General features: G+C 41.1%; 1 protein-coding gene across 1 annotated transcript; it reads left to right on the top strand.

Annotated features, from left to right (window-relative positions):
• Positions 1-493: 493 nt before the first annotated feature.
• On the top strand, positions 494-16,566 carry LOC311188099 (patched domain-containing protein 3-like; the record flags this gene model as incomplete). Its single annotated transcript, XM_084259861.1, has 4 exons — positions 494-1,564; positions 2,447-2,568; positions 7,324-7,469; positions 15,059-16,566. The coding sequence occupies 4 exons, from the start codon at positions 494-496 to the stop codon at positions 16,564-16,566; spliced, it is 2,847 nt and encodes a 948-aa protein (XP_084115987.1).
• Between the last annotated feature and the right edge of the window lie 1,592 nt (positions 16,567-18,158).

The following is an 18,158-nucleotide window of genomic DNA, read 5'->3' on the forward strand; positions in this document are numbered from 1 at the left end:
CCCGCTCTGTCTCTGGTGGATCCTCTCACCCTCCCGCGCATCTGGCCTGTACCCCAATTCTTGAATAAAAATAAACAAATCTAAAAAAACAAATAAATAAAATGAAATGCCCCCGTAGGTCTTCACTCTGGGCTTCTCTAGCCTCCTTCTCCCTTTCTGTCCCGTCCTCTGCTTCTCTCCTCCGATATACCAACACCCCCGCCAGGCTACAGGAGTGAGCACCAGGACTGATAACAGTGTAGCAAATGCAGGCCGGAAACCACTTCCCCCAACTAGGCCAGTTGGAAAGACCGGCTCTCCAGCAAAGTACCCCCCTGGCAGCCCCCCGCCGCATCCCGGCATGCACAGCGCAGGTCAAAGGTCGAGGGGCTGTGATCGTTGGCACAGCCTCCCTGTGGATTCCTCCCGGAAGCTGCGGGGGAGGGGACTCGGTGCAACATCCAGTCACTGCTTTCTCCTTCTCCTGTTGAACAACTGGTTGGTCCTTCCGGAAATGGGTGTCCATTCCTCCAAGGCTGCACCCCAAGGGGGGTTCGAGCAAGGGGAGGCTTCAGGGGCTCAGAGGCCAGAGCAGGAGGACTGGCCCGAGCCAGTGTCTGAGAGCAGAGCAGATCCTGAGGCGGCAACTGGGCCCCAGCAGCTCCCCGCCTCCGCGGGGCAGCCAGAGCAGGTCCTGGAGTCCAGTGAGGGGCAGGAGCCCGACGAGAGCCAGGCTTCGGGGCCTTCCTCAGACCCACCCCGACAGCCATCTGAGAGAGGGGATTCACCGGTCCTGGAAGCCCAGGTGCAGCAGCCACCCCCTGGGAGGCCCCGCTGCCACACCAACTGCCTGGAGCAGCCCCTTGCCCGGGGATTCCAAAGGATGGGGCTGGCTGTGGGCTCGCACCCCTGGCTCTTCCTGCTGGCGCCCCTGGTGCTGACGGCTGTCCTGGGCACCGGGTTGATGTACTTGCCCAGGGAGACAGAAGAGAACCTGGAGGAGCACTACACCCCTTTGGGCAGCCAAGCCAAGGCCGAGCGGCGCTTCGTGCAGGCACATTTCTCCACCAACGAGTCGCACCTCTTCTCCCCGTTGCGGTCCAGCATGGAGGTCAACTTTGCCTCCATCCTGGTGGTCTCCAACACTACCAATCTGCTGGATCAAGTCATCTTCTCAGAAATTAGTCAACTGGACAAGGCGGTGCAGATGCTGACCGCGCCCCTGGGAGATGGAACCCAGGTCCTCTACCCTCAGGTGTGTGCCAGGTACCAGAGCACCTGCATGCCCTCCAATCCACTCCTGTTCATCTGGCAGAAGAATAACAACATGGACCTGAAAAGCATCACCTTTCCTATTTACAACACCTCCGCTGCTCCCCTTTACTTGGCCGGCCTCTTGGGAGGAACCGTCCTAGGTCCTGGCTCGGGGAATAGCCGGTTACTCCTGCAAGCCAAGGCCATGCGGCTGCAGTACTACCTGAAGACCGTGGACCCTGAGGACAGCGCACGCAGCCAGATGTGGCTGCTGGAGTTCCTGGACCAAATTCATGCCATTGAAAAGCGCCAGACCTTGAAGAACATCCAGGTGCCTTGGGCTGGGTTTAGAGGGAGGAGAAGGTGGGAGGGATAAGAACTTTCCATGGATTTTCCACGCCTGGCTACTTGGTGGAGGCCTTGATGTGGAACTGGGTCTGCTCCACTCTCTTTGAAGCTAAGCCAGCTTTCTTCAAGGGACACCAAGGGAAGCCACCAGCCTAGATAGAATGTGGGTCACATTCTAGTGGGAAACGCTCATTTTGCACCCCAGGGGTGGGCGTGTACAGAGCAGTCATTGATCTTCAGGGTTCCTTTTGGTTTTCTAGCCAGAATGCTCTCACTTCACGTCTGCACTGTTTCTGGAGCCCCCAAAAACTTGCTTGGTGTCACTAAAATAAAAAACAATCCTTTAAGCTGAAGTTCCCTGGTGTTTTTGAAAAACACGACTAACTCAGATTTCTCAAGTATTTTCTAGCATCCTGCCAGGCACCTTAGATGATGAGCAAACCTGCTAACACTTTTGGCAAGACCTGTTGAGAGACACCCGCTGGGAAAAGGCTTTGGAAACCAGGCCTTGCTGAAATTATATTTTTTATTAAATAGCAAAATACAGCAACCTACTTGTCATTTACAAAAAGCCAAAATTTTGACAGTTATCAGTGATTACACCGTTTTAGAGAAAATTGAGAATTTGTATACTCAGGAATATTAAACATAGGATTTTTGAAGGAAATCTTAGAAAGCATGCCATGCATTGGTGGGGAACATTTTTTATTACCTTTATTCTAAAATCATAATTCACACTATTTTAATCTTTTACCAAACTGTAACATGTTTTAATCAATAAGCTACAATATTTTGATAGATCTTGTCACTCATACACAAATATTGAAATTAAATGTTATTTTACCTGAATGTATTTTTACGACAGGTGGTCTACTTCACATCACTCTCTAGGAAACTGGAATTTGAGGCGACTGCTAGGTCAGTGGTCCCTTTGTTTTACACAGCATACCTTCTGATCATATTATTTGCAATCGTATCATGCTACAGGTAAAAAAACTTTTATTAGTTTTTAAACTTAAAAATATTTGTTGTAAGATTTTTAACGTAACACGTGCCATTCTAACCATTTTAAGTGTACAGTTCACTGGCATCAATCACATCCCCACGGCTGCGTACTGTCGTGACTGTTTCCAAATATCTTTTGTAACCCAAAGGAGGAACTCTGTGACCAGTGAGCAGTGGCTCCTGCTGCCCTTCTCTCCTCCAGTCCTGATTAACCTTCACTCTATTCTTTCTATGAATTTGCCTTTCTTAGATTTTCATGTCAATGGAATCATACATTTTTTTGTGACTGACTTACTTCACTAATCATAATGCTTCCAGGGTTTTTCCTTGTGCACATGTGACATCTTCATTCCACTTGATGGCTCTGTGCTCCATTGTATGTGTGCTCCACAATTTGGTTACCCACGGTCTTTTGTGGGCACTTGGAATATTCCCTTCTCATCGTAACACTGCAAGGAACATGGTGTGCTCATGTTAAGAGAATCATTTACAGGTGGAATCGGTGGGTTGCATGAGAATTCCATAGTCAGCTATTTGAAGAACCATCACACTGTTTTCCAGAGTCTACACCCTTTTCGATCCCACCAGCAGTAGATAGGGGCTCCAGTTTTTACACACTCTCCCTATAAACCAACACTCATTCTTTTCCCTTTTATCAATTTTACCTGACTTAGTTGGTGTCAAGTGGTATCTCATTGTGGTGATGATTCGCATTTCTGTAAATATCTGATCATGTTGATTGTCTTTTCAATTGTTTATTGGCTTCTTGTATATCCTCTTTGGAGAAATGTCTGTCCAAGTCCTTTGCCCTTCTTATAATTGGGTTGTTTGACCTTTTGTTGTTGATTCAAGTTTTTCCTTAGCACTTTGCATATTTCAGTTATTAAGCCACTTCTCAGCTATATGACTTGCTGATATTTTCTTCCTCTTTATAGACTGTCTCTTCACTTTCTTGACAATGGCCTGTAACAATTATTTTTTTTTTATTTTTTTATGAAATCCAACATATCTAATTTTTTTTTGGTACTTGTATTTTTGGTATTATATCTAAGTGTACATTGACAATTCCAAGGTCATACACACTGAATCTGTGTTTCCCTCTACAAGTTTTTATGGTTTTAACTGTTTTATTTAGATCAATGATCAATGTCTAATTCAGTTCTGTTTATGGTATTTAGTTAAGGTCCCAGCATCATCCTTGTGTATGTGAAGATCTAGTTTTCCAAGAACCATTTATTGAAGAGACTCTTCCAGTTTGTTAGACTTACTACACTTGTCAATCAACTGGCTATATTTATGGATTATTTCTGGACTCCCAATTCTATACTCTTAGTCTGTATGTTTATTTGCATGCTAGTACCACATTGGGTTTGTTGTTGTTTTTTTTTTAAGATTTATTTATTTTATTTATACCATCACTGGGTACAGTCAGAAGCATGGGAGGGTGAGAGAATTCACCAGAGCCAGATAGGGGAACGGAACAGGCCGACTGACAAAATACACTGCTGACGGGAGAGCAGGTGGCAGGAGAGTTCTGTGCGCCATGTGCGGCGACCCTCGCCCAGCAGCCAGGGGTTGAACTGGCGCTACATAAGCTGCAGGCAGCTTCGCAAGCCAGTGATCATCTGCTGTGCCACCAGGGAGGTCCCCACATTGTTTTAATTACAGTAACTTGTTGTAAGTTTTGAAATCTGGAAATCTCAGTCCTGCAACTTTTTGTTCTATTTCGAGATTGTTTTGGATATCCTGGGTTCCTTGCAATTTCAAGTGAATTTGAGGGTTGGCTCTTCCATTTCTGAAAAAGAAAAAAGGAAATTGCAATTTCAATAGAAATTGAGTGGAATCAGTAGATTGCTGGGTGATTGACATTTTAACAGTATTAATCCTTCACATTAACTAAGGATGTCTTTCTATTAAATTAGGTTTTCTTTAGTTTCTTTCACCAGTGTTTTATAATTTTCAGTATACACATCTATTACCTTCTTGGTCAAATGTATTCTTAAGTATTTTCTTCTTTTAGATACTATTTAAATAGAATTGCTTTCTTAATTTCCTTTGCAATTGCTCTTTGCACGTAAATAGAAACGGAGCTGATGTTTATAAGTTGTTCTTGTATCTTGTAGCTTTGTTGAATTTTTTTAACTAGTAGTTTTCTTGTGGATGCTTTGGAATTTTCATGTCTGTGATTATGTAATCTCTGAAACAGGATACTTATATTTCTTACTTTCCAGCTTGAATTCTTTTTATTCTATTCCTTGACAAATGGCTCTGGCGAGCAACTCCAGCACAATGCTAAATCTGGTCAGCATCTCTAAGTTTCACTTGTTTGCGTTGTATATGTTTCTTGGTTGGTTTTTTAGCTTTTCAGCTCCAGAATTTCTGTTTGGTTCCTTTTAAATTTTTCGATGTATATTATTATTTCATTCACATATTGCTTTCCTTGTCAGTGTTCTCCTTTAGCATTCTGAGCATATTTAAGATGGCTTTTCTCATAGTATTTGTCTAGTATGCCTTCCTCCTTTCCATATTGAAAAACTACTTCCTGGGTTGGAGCACACGCAAAGAGGAAAAGGACCAGGAAATTTTTGTCGGCACAGGTGCTGAGTATAGTCCTAATACTTGCCTTCCTTGGACTTGAATATATGTAACTGATTTTCCTGCTAGTGCTTTTGTAGATTCTTTTGACATCTCGCCCTCCCTCCTCTGTTATCAATACGACTATCTTATGATTGTTTAGCTCAGGGATACAACACATTTGAGCATTCCATATTTTTTGGCTTGGAATGAAATCATTTGGACAACAGTAAGACCTTCCCAAGAGAGTATTGCCAAATTGAACACCATTCTATGGCAAGTAGTGGTATATTGAGTTTGTAGTCTATTTCAAATTTGGCATTTTAGAAATGACAAAACTTATTATGCCAACTATTAGATCAATTTCTGATAAAATCTGGAAAATCTTTCTCCTTTCAAATATACTTTAATTGTTCTTGTGTTTAATAGACATCGTTATCTTTTAGAAAGATGTGGCCTCCTCCCCGAACATACAGTTTTCTAAGTTTAATCATTTCCAATTCAGTACGATGCTGTCAAGTTATTCAAATGTTCAAAAAATTGGACATTTTACTGCCAGGGATGCCTCAATTTGACTGACCATTGGAATCGTGTGAGGAAAATTTTAGACACAATGATTCTGCAGCGTCATTGTAAACCTACTGAGTGAAGATCTGTTGATCCCGGGTCATAGGAAATCTAAATTTCCATCATTCTCCGATCATTTTGATAAACTGCTTCTATCAAGTTACTTGTAGAGTTCTAGAATATCTGCAAGTGCATTCATCAGTCTCCTACAGTGTCCATTTTCATATATTTCCTTCACTTACAATTATTAACAGTTGCTTAGAGAACATCAGCACAACTAGTCAAAGTAAAGTCACTGTAGCCAACAATTTACCTTCCTACATCAGTGTCTAAAAATTTTACATAAAAATGCAGAAACTTGTAAAAGGGATTGAGACTAAACATGTCCTGTGTAGCTCTGACTAATCTTTTTGCATTTGAAGTTTATATTTGTTATGTTCTTATCTTAAATATTTATAAATATTGTTTTCAAGAAGTATTGCAAAAGGAAAATATTCATTACATTCAAATTTATTGTAACCAAGCAATTTACTTTTTCTCTGAAATTTGTGTGTGTGTGTGTGTTTGTGTGTGTGTATTTGGGACACTAAATTTAACTCAAGGCACCAGCAGTTTGAGAAAAAGTGAAACACATCAATGGTGCAGAAACCTTTTAATAAAAAGAAAGTTTTGCTATGTGAATATGGTCTGAAAAAGTCTTTTTGTCACATTCTGTTTTGGAATCAGTAGCTCCATTTCCTTAGTTGTCTCTCTTAGTCTTCAAACTTAGTTTCCTTTTCCTATAGAAATCCAGAGAGACTTTTATCAATCATTTGTTTTAAAACTGTTCACATAAAATTAAAATATAAAACCACAGGTGGTTGTCAATATTTTTAAATGTAATGTAGTTATTGTGGAGGCAAAGTACTACATACATGCTTTCAAATGCTTTCTCTATATTCCCATTTCTGGTTGCCCAACAGAGAAACAGAAAAGTCTTGTGTTGATCCCAAAACAGTACATTTCAAAACATTTTTTTTTTGCAATTAATAGCAACTTTTCTAGAAACCCACTTGATCAATAAAGGAGAATCTTGAAACTGTTTTAGCAGGATGCATTCATGCATATTTTTAACTACATACTATCTCTGTTGTACAGGAACCCTTTAGGTTGGTGTTAATAGCTAGTTGGAATCAGGAAGTGAGTGCAAAGATAATTGGATGTGGGTACTTTCTCAACTACAGCTGCCTGCCCTTTAGTGTTGTGTTCTATTCACACACAACTCCTTGAACACTAGAGTAGAATTAACCATCTGCTGTGCTCCAGTACATGTATGTGGTTCTGAAACACCATCAGGGAATTAGTGCTTGGTCTGCTGCTGCTGCAAAAGATGATAGTTAAGTTAAATCACAAAATGCCAACTTTTATTTTCCCTCTTTGAATTGGTGTAGTGGGTCTGGGATACTGCATGGGAATTAAAGGTCTCCAGGAGACAGGTGTAGAATGGTCGCAGAAGAGATTTCAGAACAGGTCCAAATCAAGAATGTCATGAATTGATGGAATTTGAGTATGGAAGCTGCTGCCAAAAATTCATCATTTTTCCCTCCCTATTTACAGGTTTAGCTGTATACGAAACAAAATGTTTATTGCAGTCGTTGGAGTGATTTCTGTTGCCTTGGCAGTGGTGAGTGGCTTTGGCCTCATGTTGTACGTGGGGGTGCCATTTGTGACAATAGTTGCAAATGCACCATTTCTAATACTAGGTGAGTAAACCAAATGTGAGGCTACACTATGTGTGTATTTGGGAGAAAGTAGGTAACAGAACGAGTTTATGATAGATTAAGTAAAAGAACTGTGCTTAAATGACTACAGATCCGAAATAAGGTGTCAGAAATTAAGATAAACATTAAATTGTGTCTTCAGAACTGGAAAAATTAAGGACCCCAAATGGAAAAGTAAAGAGAATGACATGAGCAGGCAGATCTCTCTCTCTCTCTCTCTCTCTCTCTCTCTCTCACACACACACACACACACACACACACACACACACACACACACAAAACCCTGAAAAGGGAAAACACAATATACTGAAAATGTAAGGGGGGATAATATATGACCTCTCAATCAAGGGATGCAAATTAAACCAAAACTTAGATGCCTTGTTTTCTTATTAGAATAATAAATATTGCAAGACTGAAGCTTTTGGGGTGGTTGTATGTAATGAACACTGTCATCTGCTGCTAGGAGAAGATTATGAATTGGCTCATACTTAGTCCAATTTTTGTATCAAATCAAAAGGCTTACAAGGGGATTCAAGGTGCATGTCTTTCACCTCTCCATTCTACTTCTATGAATTAGTCCTAATAATTGAAATAATGCTCCAAAAAGTAGAGTAAGTATGTTCATTTCAGTATGATTGAGAATTGAAAAAATAATTAAAAGCAATCTACCATATCCACATGAGATTGGTGAATTCAAACCTAGGAAACCTTTATATTCCCACCAAGAAAGTACTAGGGTTCTTTTTTCTCCTTATCCTAACCAACCTCTGTGGTTTCTGTTAGATACACATGTAGACCATTCTCACTGGAGTGAGGTGGTTCATCCCTCTGCTTTTGATTTGCCTTTCCATGATGATACATGATGTTGAACATTTTCTTCATGTGCCTGCTGGCCATCTGTCTGTCGTCTTTGGAGAAGTGTCTATTTAGCTCTCCTGTGCATTTTTGATTGGCTTGTTTTCATTTGATTGAGTTGTCTGAGTCCCTTGTAGATCTTAGATATTAGCTACTTGGCAGGTGTGTGATGTGCAAATGTATTCTACTATTCAGTAGGGTGTCATTTCATTTTGATGAGACTTCCTTTCACTGGGCAGAAGCCTTTTAGCTTGTGTAGTATCATTTGTTTATTTTTGCTTTTGTCTTCTTGAAGTTGGAGTCAAATCCCCAAAGACAACCATGAAGCCAATATTATGGCGTATTTTGCCTGGTTCCTTTTATATATTATATGACTGCAGATCTTACATCCAAACCTTTAATCCACTTTGAGTTATTTTTTGTGTATGGTAGGAGAGAGTGGTCTAGTTCTTTTTTCTACTTGTGGCTACCCAGTTTTGCAGTACCGTTTGTTGAAGAGAACTTCGTTTTTCCATTGTGTACTCTTGACTCCTGTTTTGTACATTAACTGTCCATAAAATTATGGGTTTATTTCTGGGCCGTCATTTCTATACCATTGGTCTGTGTGTCTGTTTTAATTCCAATACGTTTTTTGGTCAATATCGCTTTGACTATTTGGGGTCTTTTCTGGCTCTATATAAATTTCAATTAAATTTGCTCTATTTCTTTGAAAAATTCCATTAGGACTTTGATAGGAATTCCATTTCATCTCTATTTGTCTTACTTTGGAGAAGGTGTACATGTTAACAATATTAATTCTTCCAATCCATGAGTGGGGAATATCTTTCTATTTTCTTGCATCTTCTATTACTTTTAGCAATACCTTATCATTTTCATTGAATTGATCATTCACCTCTTAATTTTTTTTATTTCTTATTTTTTTAATTTTTTACATCATTGCTCATTTTTGAACAATATTTTCTTTCCCCCAGCCCCTCATGTGCAGTCCCCATAGAGTTTCCTTCCCCAATGCACTCATGCACCATCACCTCAGTCCCCAGTGCTCCTCTCTCCCTCTGATCCCTCTCCTTCCTCCTCCCCTGCAGGATGTCTCTGATTTATAGTATTGTCTTTATTGTGTTGTGTTTTGTGCTGTTATTATTTTTTTATGCTGATGTCTTATTGGGTTCCCCTATATTCCTGCTTTAAGTGAAACCATCCTATATTTTTCTTTTTCCTTCTGGCTCATTTCACTGAGCAAATTCCTTCTAGATCCATCCATGTCGCTGCAAATGACATGACTTTATCTTTTTTGATTGCTGAGTAATATTCCGTTGTGTATATGTGCCACCTCTTCTTAGATCATTCACCTCTTTTGTTAGGTGTATTTCTAGGTATTTAACACTTTCCGATGTTATTGTAAATGAGATTGTTTTCCTGAGGGCTTTCTCTTCTAGTTCATTATTTGCATATAGGAATTCAACAGAATTTTTCATGTTGAATTTGCAGTCTCTCCCTTCCCTGATTGTTCGAATATTTTATAAAATGTAGTGTTTAGGTTTTTCTATATGTATTATCATGTCATCTATAAGTAGTGATAGTTTGACTTCTATGTTTCCAGTTTGGGTTCCTTTTATATCCCTCTCTTGCCTAATAGCTCTAGTACCTCCAATACTACGTTGAACATAGGTGGTGATAGTGCACATCATTGTTGTGTATCTGAAATCTTATCCTATTCTCTCCCTGAGTATGTTACCTGTGGGTGTGGTATAGATGCCTTTTATCTGTGGAGATATGTTCCTTCTACCCCCTTATACTAAGAGTTTTTTTCTTACTGAGTCTAGCTAGAAGTTTTCTATCTTATTTTTTCCCTAAGTTCCAGCTACTCATTTCATTGATTTTTTAAATTAAAAGACATTTTTTAACATTTATTTATTTATGCATACAAGGTGGGGAGTACAGGCCAGAGGTATGGAGGGATGAGAGGATTCACCAGAGACAGAGCGGGGAACAGAACAGGCAAACTGACTGAAAAACACTGCTGAGGGGAACAGTGGGCAAGTCAGGAGATATCTGCTGCAAAATGTGCGCAGCTCCCTGGACAAGGATCGAACCCGTGGCCCAGTGGCTGCAGATAACTTCATAGGTTGTGTCTTACCCTTGCACCACCAGGGAGGCCCTCATTGACTTTTTTAAACTGTCATTTTAAATCCTATGTCATTTATTTCCACTGCGATTTTTATTATTTCCTTTCTTCAACTAGCTTTTTGCTAATTCTTTCAGGTAATGTTAGCATATTTATTTGAGTTCTTTCTTATTTATTTGAGTTCTTTATTATTTCTTGATGTGTGCCTGTGTTGCCGTTTACTTCCCTTTTGGAACTGTTCTTGCTCCTGGCCAGAGGTTCTGATAGGTTGTGTCTTCATTTTCCATTGTCTTCGGGTGTTTTTTAAATTTCTTCTTTGATTTCCTCATTAACCCAATAGTCATGAGTGTGGTGCTTTATAGTCACCACCTACTCAGGGTTTTTCCCACCTTCCTTTTGTGCCTGATTTCTATTTGATACCATTGTGATCAGAAAAGGTGCCTGACAATGATTTCAAACTTCATGAATTTATTCACACTTGTTTTATGATCCAACATGTGATCCACTTTGGAAAATGTTCCATGTGATCTTCAGAAGAATGTGTGCTCAGCTTTTGGGGAGTGTCGTTCTCCATAAATGTCTGGTGGGCTCAAGGGGTCTATTGCTCACCTAAGGCTATTGTTTCCTTGTCGATTTTCCCTCTGGTTGATCCGTCTTTGATGTAAGTGGGGTGTCAAAGTCTTCTACCATCATTGTGTTGTGGTCAATGTCTGTTTTTAGGTTTGTCAAATAGTTGTCTTATATATTTGGGTGCACCTTTGTTTGCTGCATGTATACTGATGGTATATCGATCCTTTCCTGATGTGTTGCTCCATTAATCACTATGCAATGACCATTCTGCCTCTTGTTCCCCTTTTTAACTGCAAGGGTTTTTCTTTGTCTGATGAAATATGTCTGTCTCTGCCTTTTTGAGGGTCCCATTCACTTGTAGGATTTTTTTCCCAGCCATTTGCTTTGAATCTGTTTATCTTCTGAACTCACATAGGTCTCCTGGAGACAACAAAAAGTTGGATTTGTTTTCAGATCCAACCATCCTTTCTGTGCCTTTTGCTTGGCAAGTTCATTCCATTCACACTTAAAGTGATTATTGATATAAAGGTATTAGCTACTGTATTTTTGTCTTTAGTTTTCTCTTCTATAGTTTAGTTTCTTGTGACTTTTCTCATGTGAAATTCAGATAGGAGTTCTCTTTTCAATATTTCTTGAGGAGGAAGTCTAGTGATAGCAAACTCCTGCTTTCATTTGTCTGGGAAGTCCTTATTTTCTCCCTCACATCTGAACGAGAGTCTCTCAGGATATATATTCTTGGCTGGCAGTTTTGATCTTTGAGTGTTTCGAATACATTATTCCATTCTCTCCTCACTTGTTGAATTTCCTCAGAGAATTCAGACGTAAGCCTGAAGAGGGTACTTTTATAGGTTATCTGCTTTTTTCTGCCTGACTGCCTTCTTCGTTCTGTCTTTGCCTTGAACTCTTTCTAGTTTCCTTACTGTGCATATTGACATAGGTCAACTTCAGCAGGGGACCTACCTTGGTGGATTTGCTTCCAGGCCCTGAGGTCTGCCAATGGCTACTTCCAGGACTGCCTCCCGCACCCCCCCACTAGAGATCACTGATGTCTGCACCAATGCCTGCTGTGGCTGGTCTGCTTCCAGTCCTGTCCTGGCTCACTGAGAACTGCCAAGGCCTGCTGTCAATGGGGCTGCTTCCATGAGCCACTGCTGAGCTCACAGATCTGCACCACTGTCTGGGGGCCTGGGTGGTGGGTCTGCTTCAGGACCCAGTCTGGAGGCTTGCTGAGGTCTGCCAAATGTTTCTGTGTAAGCACATTGCCAGTTCTGCCTGGCCACTGGGGCTCACCTCACTGCCCAGGCAGGCTACCTGCTTGGCCTGTTCCACTGCTTGCTGGGGTCTCCCTCCTCTGGATGGGCACTTTACTTGTGCTGTAATTGTCTGTTTTTCCTTCAGGAGTCATTGGCCTTGTTCTGTTGCAATCTAGTTTGAACACATGGAGAGGGTGAGCCCAGCATCTTTACTCTGCTGCCATTTTGCCCCTTTGACTTTGTTTTTTAAGTGAACTTTCTATGCCGTTATTTTTGTTACTTCTAGGACCCATATGAGATGGATGTGATTTCTCTCTGTTTTCCCGAAAGGAAAACATGATATCCTTTTTCAAATTCCTTTTTTTCCTGCATTGTTCTATGGTGTGTTCGCCAACATGGTGTTTCTCGAGCTCATCGATTCTTTCCATTGCTTCTGTTTGTCTGCTACTGAGGCCCTCAATGAATGTTTTTCATTCAGTTATAGTGTTTCAGACTTCTGTGATTTCTAACTGTAGCCACCTCATATTGCTTTGTTTGTATTCTCGTGCTGGCTCATGTTCTCTGTTATTGGAGTTCCATGGCTTTGTTAGAACTGTTGCCCTAAATCTATGTCAGTCATGTGCTGCAGTTTTGCTGGAATGGGGCTCCCATCTTTCGTTTTTCCCTCCAACATTTGTGATCTGTTCATCTGTCCCCTCGTTTTTAATTTTGATGGGTTGTAGTAGGGATAGACTTTCAAATTGTTGTCTTTTCCCCTGTTGAAGTAACGAGAGAACTGTCCTTATGAGGGGCCGAAGGTACAGTGAGTGCCAGGGCAGTGGGGCACCAAAGAATCACCCCAATGAATGCCAGGAATTCAAGCTTCCTAGTGTGCTGTGGATACCAGAGGTGGTGCTGGGAAGTGCTCCCCACTTCTTTGCCCACTTCTCAGCCTTAATGTCCTTTATGGCTTCATGCTCACGCTAAGCTGTTCTTGAATGTTTCAGCTTGAGCTTGAGCACTGGGCACAGATTGCAGCTGACATGGGCTCACAGGCAGGGAGTTCTCTTCTCTTTTGACACTCAAAGCCTTATCCTGGGGTGTGAGTGCCTGTCATTAGCAGGCACTGAGCTCTAGTTTACCAGGATTCCTTTGTTGTTTTGGCTTTAGCCACAGGTTGGGGTGGCGATTTCTCTGAATATCCCAGTCTCGAGTAGCAGCCTTTCCTATGGGGAGACGCAGGTGACCTGACTCAGCTCTCCCTGTTGAGAAGTCAGGATCCAGCTGTTCTATACTGTGAGCCTCCACTCAAGCCAGTAATGCTCATGCTGAACTACCACCCCAAAGCTTTCCAGTTCTTGGCTGTCAACTTGCTGACTCCCTTATTCAGTGCATTGCCAGGTGTCAGGAGTCCCTGGTATTGCTGTGTGTCAAACCCGCAACTGTAGGGGTTTCCTTTTTTTAAGATTTATTTATTTATGCATACAAGAGCTGGGGTACAGGCCAGAAGAGAGGGGGCGTAAGAGGATTCTCACTGTCTGAAATACACAGGCAGACTGACTGAAATACACTGCTGAGGGGAGCAGCGGGCGAGTCAGGAGAAGTCTGCTCGCCATGTGGGTTGCTCCCTGGCCAGCCAGGGCATCGAACTCGTGCTGCAGAGTCTGCGGATTGCTTCACAGGCTTCGTCTCATCCCCTTGCGCCACCAGGGAGGCCCAACTGTAGGGGTTGTTGCATAGCATGTGCCCACCCGCCACGAGTTGTGCTGCCCCAATCTCACTACACAGAGTTTGCTTCATGTTTTCCCTCCCTTGGGACTGCTGCTCCTCAGATATGCTGTGGAGGTCTGTTTTTCCTTCAGGGGTTTTGTGCCTTGCTCTATTGCAATCTAGTTGTGGGGTATCTGGAGAAGGTGAGGCCATCTTGCTAGATTCAGCTTGGGAAGTTCAAATGACATTATCTGGATATCAAAAACAGACTAGCAGGAAAACTAGCGTGAGTGTGCCTGTAAATGACGCCGTGCCTCTCAAGTCATACCGCAAAGATAGACTGATGCTGTTGGTGGTCAGATAGGTTCAGTAACAGAATGTTGGCTGAAAGTGTTTATGCATTTCTGTGAAATGGCTTATGAGAGAAAATGGTCTCTCAAGTAATCTAGTGGAATCAGAAACAGATTGCTAATCCTGCTTGAACTAACACGCATCCACCAGGTTTCCTGATCTCAACACCGAGGCACCTTAATTGGAGAGGTGGAGTATACTGTGCTGTGTGTAAATAATAGCAATCCGTGCAAAGCACAAGGTTATTACAGAGAGAGTAGTGTGCTCTGTCGTGGACTCAGAGACAACCAAGGAGAGTGTTACCTAAGCACAGATTCTGCGAGATTAATAAAACCTGAAGGACCAAAGAATAAGACCTTAAGGGACAAAGGATCATTTCACTTAGATGTGGAATATAGGGAAACTAGACAAAGGGTCAGACAAAGACAAACTTTCAAAGCAACACTGGAAAGCTAACCTAGAGCTGAGACAGACAGGAAGCAGGGGGGAGGATGGCAAGAGGGACAGGGAGGAGAGCACAAGGACTCTGGTGGAGGACCATGGGTGCGCTGGTGCTGGGAGAGCGAAGGTGGCCACACCTGAGGGGAGAAATCCTAGACTGTCAAAAACTCAACAAGGATGTAAAACAATGTTTCTACATTCAAAGTAGAAAAAGGAGGAAACCTTTTGAATTATGGTATTTACACTTTTATGGATATGAATGTGCATTAAGATTTTTTTTTTAACAGGTGTTGGCGTTGATGACATGTTTATCATGATTTCTGCCTGGCAGAAGACCAACATCATGGACAGCGTACAACAGCGAATGTCTGACGTCTACTCCCACGTGGCGGTGTCCATCACCATCACCACTCTCACAAATGTCCTGGCCTTCTTTACAGGGGTAATGACCTCCTTTAAGTCCGTGCAATACTTTTGCATTTACACGGGGACATCCTTGCTCTTCTGTTATTTTTATAACATCACCTGTTTTGGCGCCTCTATGGCCCTAGATGGTAGGAGAGAAGTGGCCTGTCAGCGCAGGCTGCAAAGGTCAGAGGGAAACCCGGACCAAAATTCTTCCTCGCTGATAAGGTGCTGCTGCCTCCCATTTAGTTCTCTTCGAACTGATGAAGAATCGAGCATCCATCCAATGAACTTGTTCTTTAGAGATTATTTTGGCCCCTTTCTCACAAACACTAAGTCCAAGTTTGTGGTAGTGGTTTTATACCTTCTGTACATTGCATTCAGTATATATGGCTGTTTCCAAGTGCAGGAAGGTTTAGACCTTCGACATCTGGCAAGTGACGATTCCTATATCACACCCTATTTTAACATCCATGAAGAGTATTTTTCAGATTATGGTCCCATCGTGATGGTTATCATGACTGAAGCAGTTGACTACTGGGATAAAGACACTAGGCAAACATTGGGGAAATGTCTCACCGCTTTTGAAAACAGTGATTATGTTGTTCAAAATCTAACACAGTTTTGGTTACAAGCATATATACAGTATATGGAAGCCAACAACTTAGCTGGAAATGACAAAGATAGTTTTATAAACAACATTCCTGGTTTTTTAGTGCATATTCCAATTTTTACATATGATATTAATATTTCATCATCACATGAGATTACTTCTTCCCGGGCCTTCATTCAGACCACGGGTGTTTCTTCTTCGCGCAGTAAGAAGAACATGTTATTCCAATTACGAAGTATTGCAAAAAGGTGTGAGATTCCCCTAATGGTGTATAACCCAGCTTTTATCTATTTTGATCAATATTCTGCAATCTTAGAAAACACTATTCGAAGTGTCATTGTTGCAACGATAGCTATGTTCTTTGTTTCTTTATTGTTAATTCCCCACCCATTGTGTTCCTTGTGGGTCACTTTTTCTATTGGCTCTGTGATTGTAGGAATAACAGGTTTCATGGGATTCTGGCATGTCAACCTTGATTCTGTATCCATGATGAATCTTGTGATTTGTATAGGGTTTTCTTTTGATTTTTGCGCACATATTTCATATGCATTTGTTTCCAGTTCTAAACCCTCAGCAAACCAAAAAGCAATTGAGGCATTGTTTTTGCTAGGTTACGCAGTGTTACAAAGTGCACTGTCAACAATAATAGGAGTGTCTGTTTTATCTGCAGCTAACACATACATCTTCCGGACATGTTTTAAGATTATGTTTCTTGTCATGGTATTGGGGGCTATTCATGGCCTAGTTTTTATTCCAGTATTCTTAACCATTTTTTGAAGATTTGTTGGAATATCCACTAACAAATGGGAGGCCAATGATAGAATTCTTGACTGCCCCTACCCAGTCTGGTAAAAATGCTCTGTTAAGCATAGTTGATAAACTGAAAACAAATGCATGTTTCCTTGATTTGGAAATCTCATCCCAAGCTGTTCTTTATAGTATCCCTAAAAAATTAATTAGTCCTACATTAAAATATGTTTACTAAATTAGGAACTGTTGTCATCTTTATTTTAAACTATAAAAATTGGATGTAACCAGGCATATGAAAAAAAATGTTCAATGTCACTTGCAATCAGAGAAATGCAAATCAAAATTACAATAAGATACCATCTCACACCAGTGAGATGGCACATATTAAAAAACTAGCAACAACAAAAGTTGGTGAGGATGTGGAAATAAATGAACTCCCCTGCACTGCTTTTGGGAGTGTAAACTAGTCCAATCACTATGGAAAGCTGTGAGGAAATTCCTCAACCTACTAAAGATAGAGCTTCCATATGATCCAGCAATCCCACTCCTAGGTATTTACCCAAAGGACACAGAAACATCAATTCCAAAGAACACCTGCACCCCTATGTTTATAGCGGCACTGTTTACAATAGCTAACCTTTGGAAACAACCCAAATGCCCAAAAATAGATGACTGGATTAAGAAGATGTGGTACATATACACCATGGAATATTACTCAGCATTCAAAAAAGATAAACACAAGCAATTTGCAGCAACATGGATGGAGATGGAAGGGATCATGCTCAGTGAAATAAGCCGGAAAGAAAAAGGAAAATACCGGATGGCCTCACTCATAGCAGGAATCTAGAAAACTTAAATAAGGGATCAGGAAAATGAATAACTATAAGAAAGTGAAAATCAAAATCAACAATAAACTATGAATGAGAGACACTCTATGGAGGGTGGGGGCAGGGAGGGTAGGGATTGGGGTCAAAATAAGGGGGTTGCAATTGTATGGGGAATATAATAATACAATTTATTTAAAAAATAAAAAAGACACATTTCCCTGTAGATTACTATGGCGATTCCAGGTTTAGCTCTGCTGGGAAGTCATTGTATGCACATTCTGAACAAAGTTTTGAAGTACCTAAATTATCTGTTCAAAAGAATAGAGACAATAACTCTACATGTGTCTTTTAAAAAGAGCAGAAGTAGTCGATCTCCCTTATATCATCCTCAAAGCTTACTCTCTCCCCATCACCTATTTTCTTGGCCATCTCCAGCCTCGGGCCTGCACAGACTATTGCCACTTCTTACAGAGACAGTGTCTATGAGTAAGAGATTAAATTATTTTATCTACTGCCACCATAATCTGTTTTATTCCCTAAACACCTCTGACCATCTGGCCTAAAGACAAAACGGCAAAATCCAAAGGGAAGGACCATCCTATGCTTATTCACAATCGGGAGGCATGGACCTCGACAGACTTTGTGGTATGATATTTAATCTGCAGTGCAAGAATCTCCTAAGTTGAGAGCTACTTTAAGCTAGACATGGGACATCTCAGTGGGTTTTAAGTGTCATTGGATATAGCTTTTTGAACACACATTATTACACTGAAGGTAACTGAAGATGAAGAA

This window comes from Talpa europaea, assembly GCF_964194135.1.
Source record: "Talpa europaea genome assembly, contig: HAP1_SCAFFOLD_204, whole genome shotgun sequence".
In the NCBI taxonomy this organism is placed as follows: domain Eukaryota; kingdom Metazoa; phylum Chordata; class Mammalia; order Eulipotyphla; family Talpidae; genus Talpa; species Talpa europaea.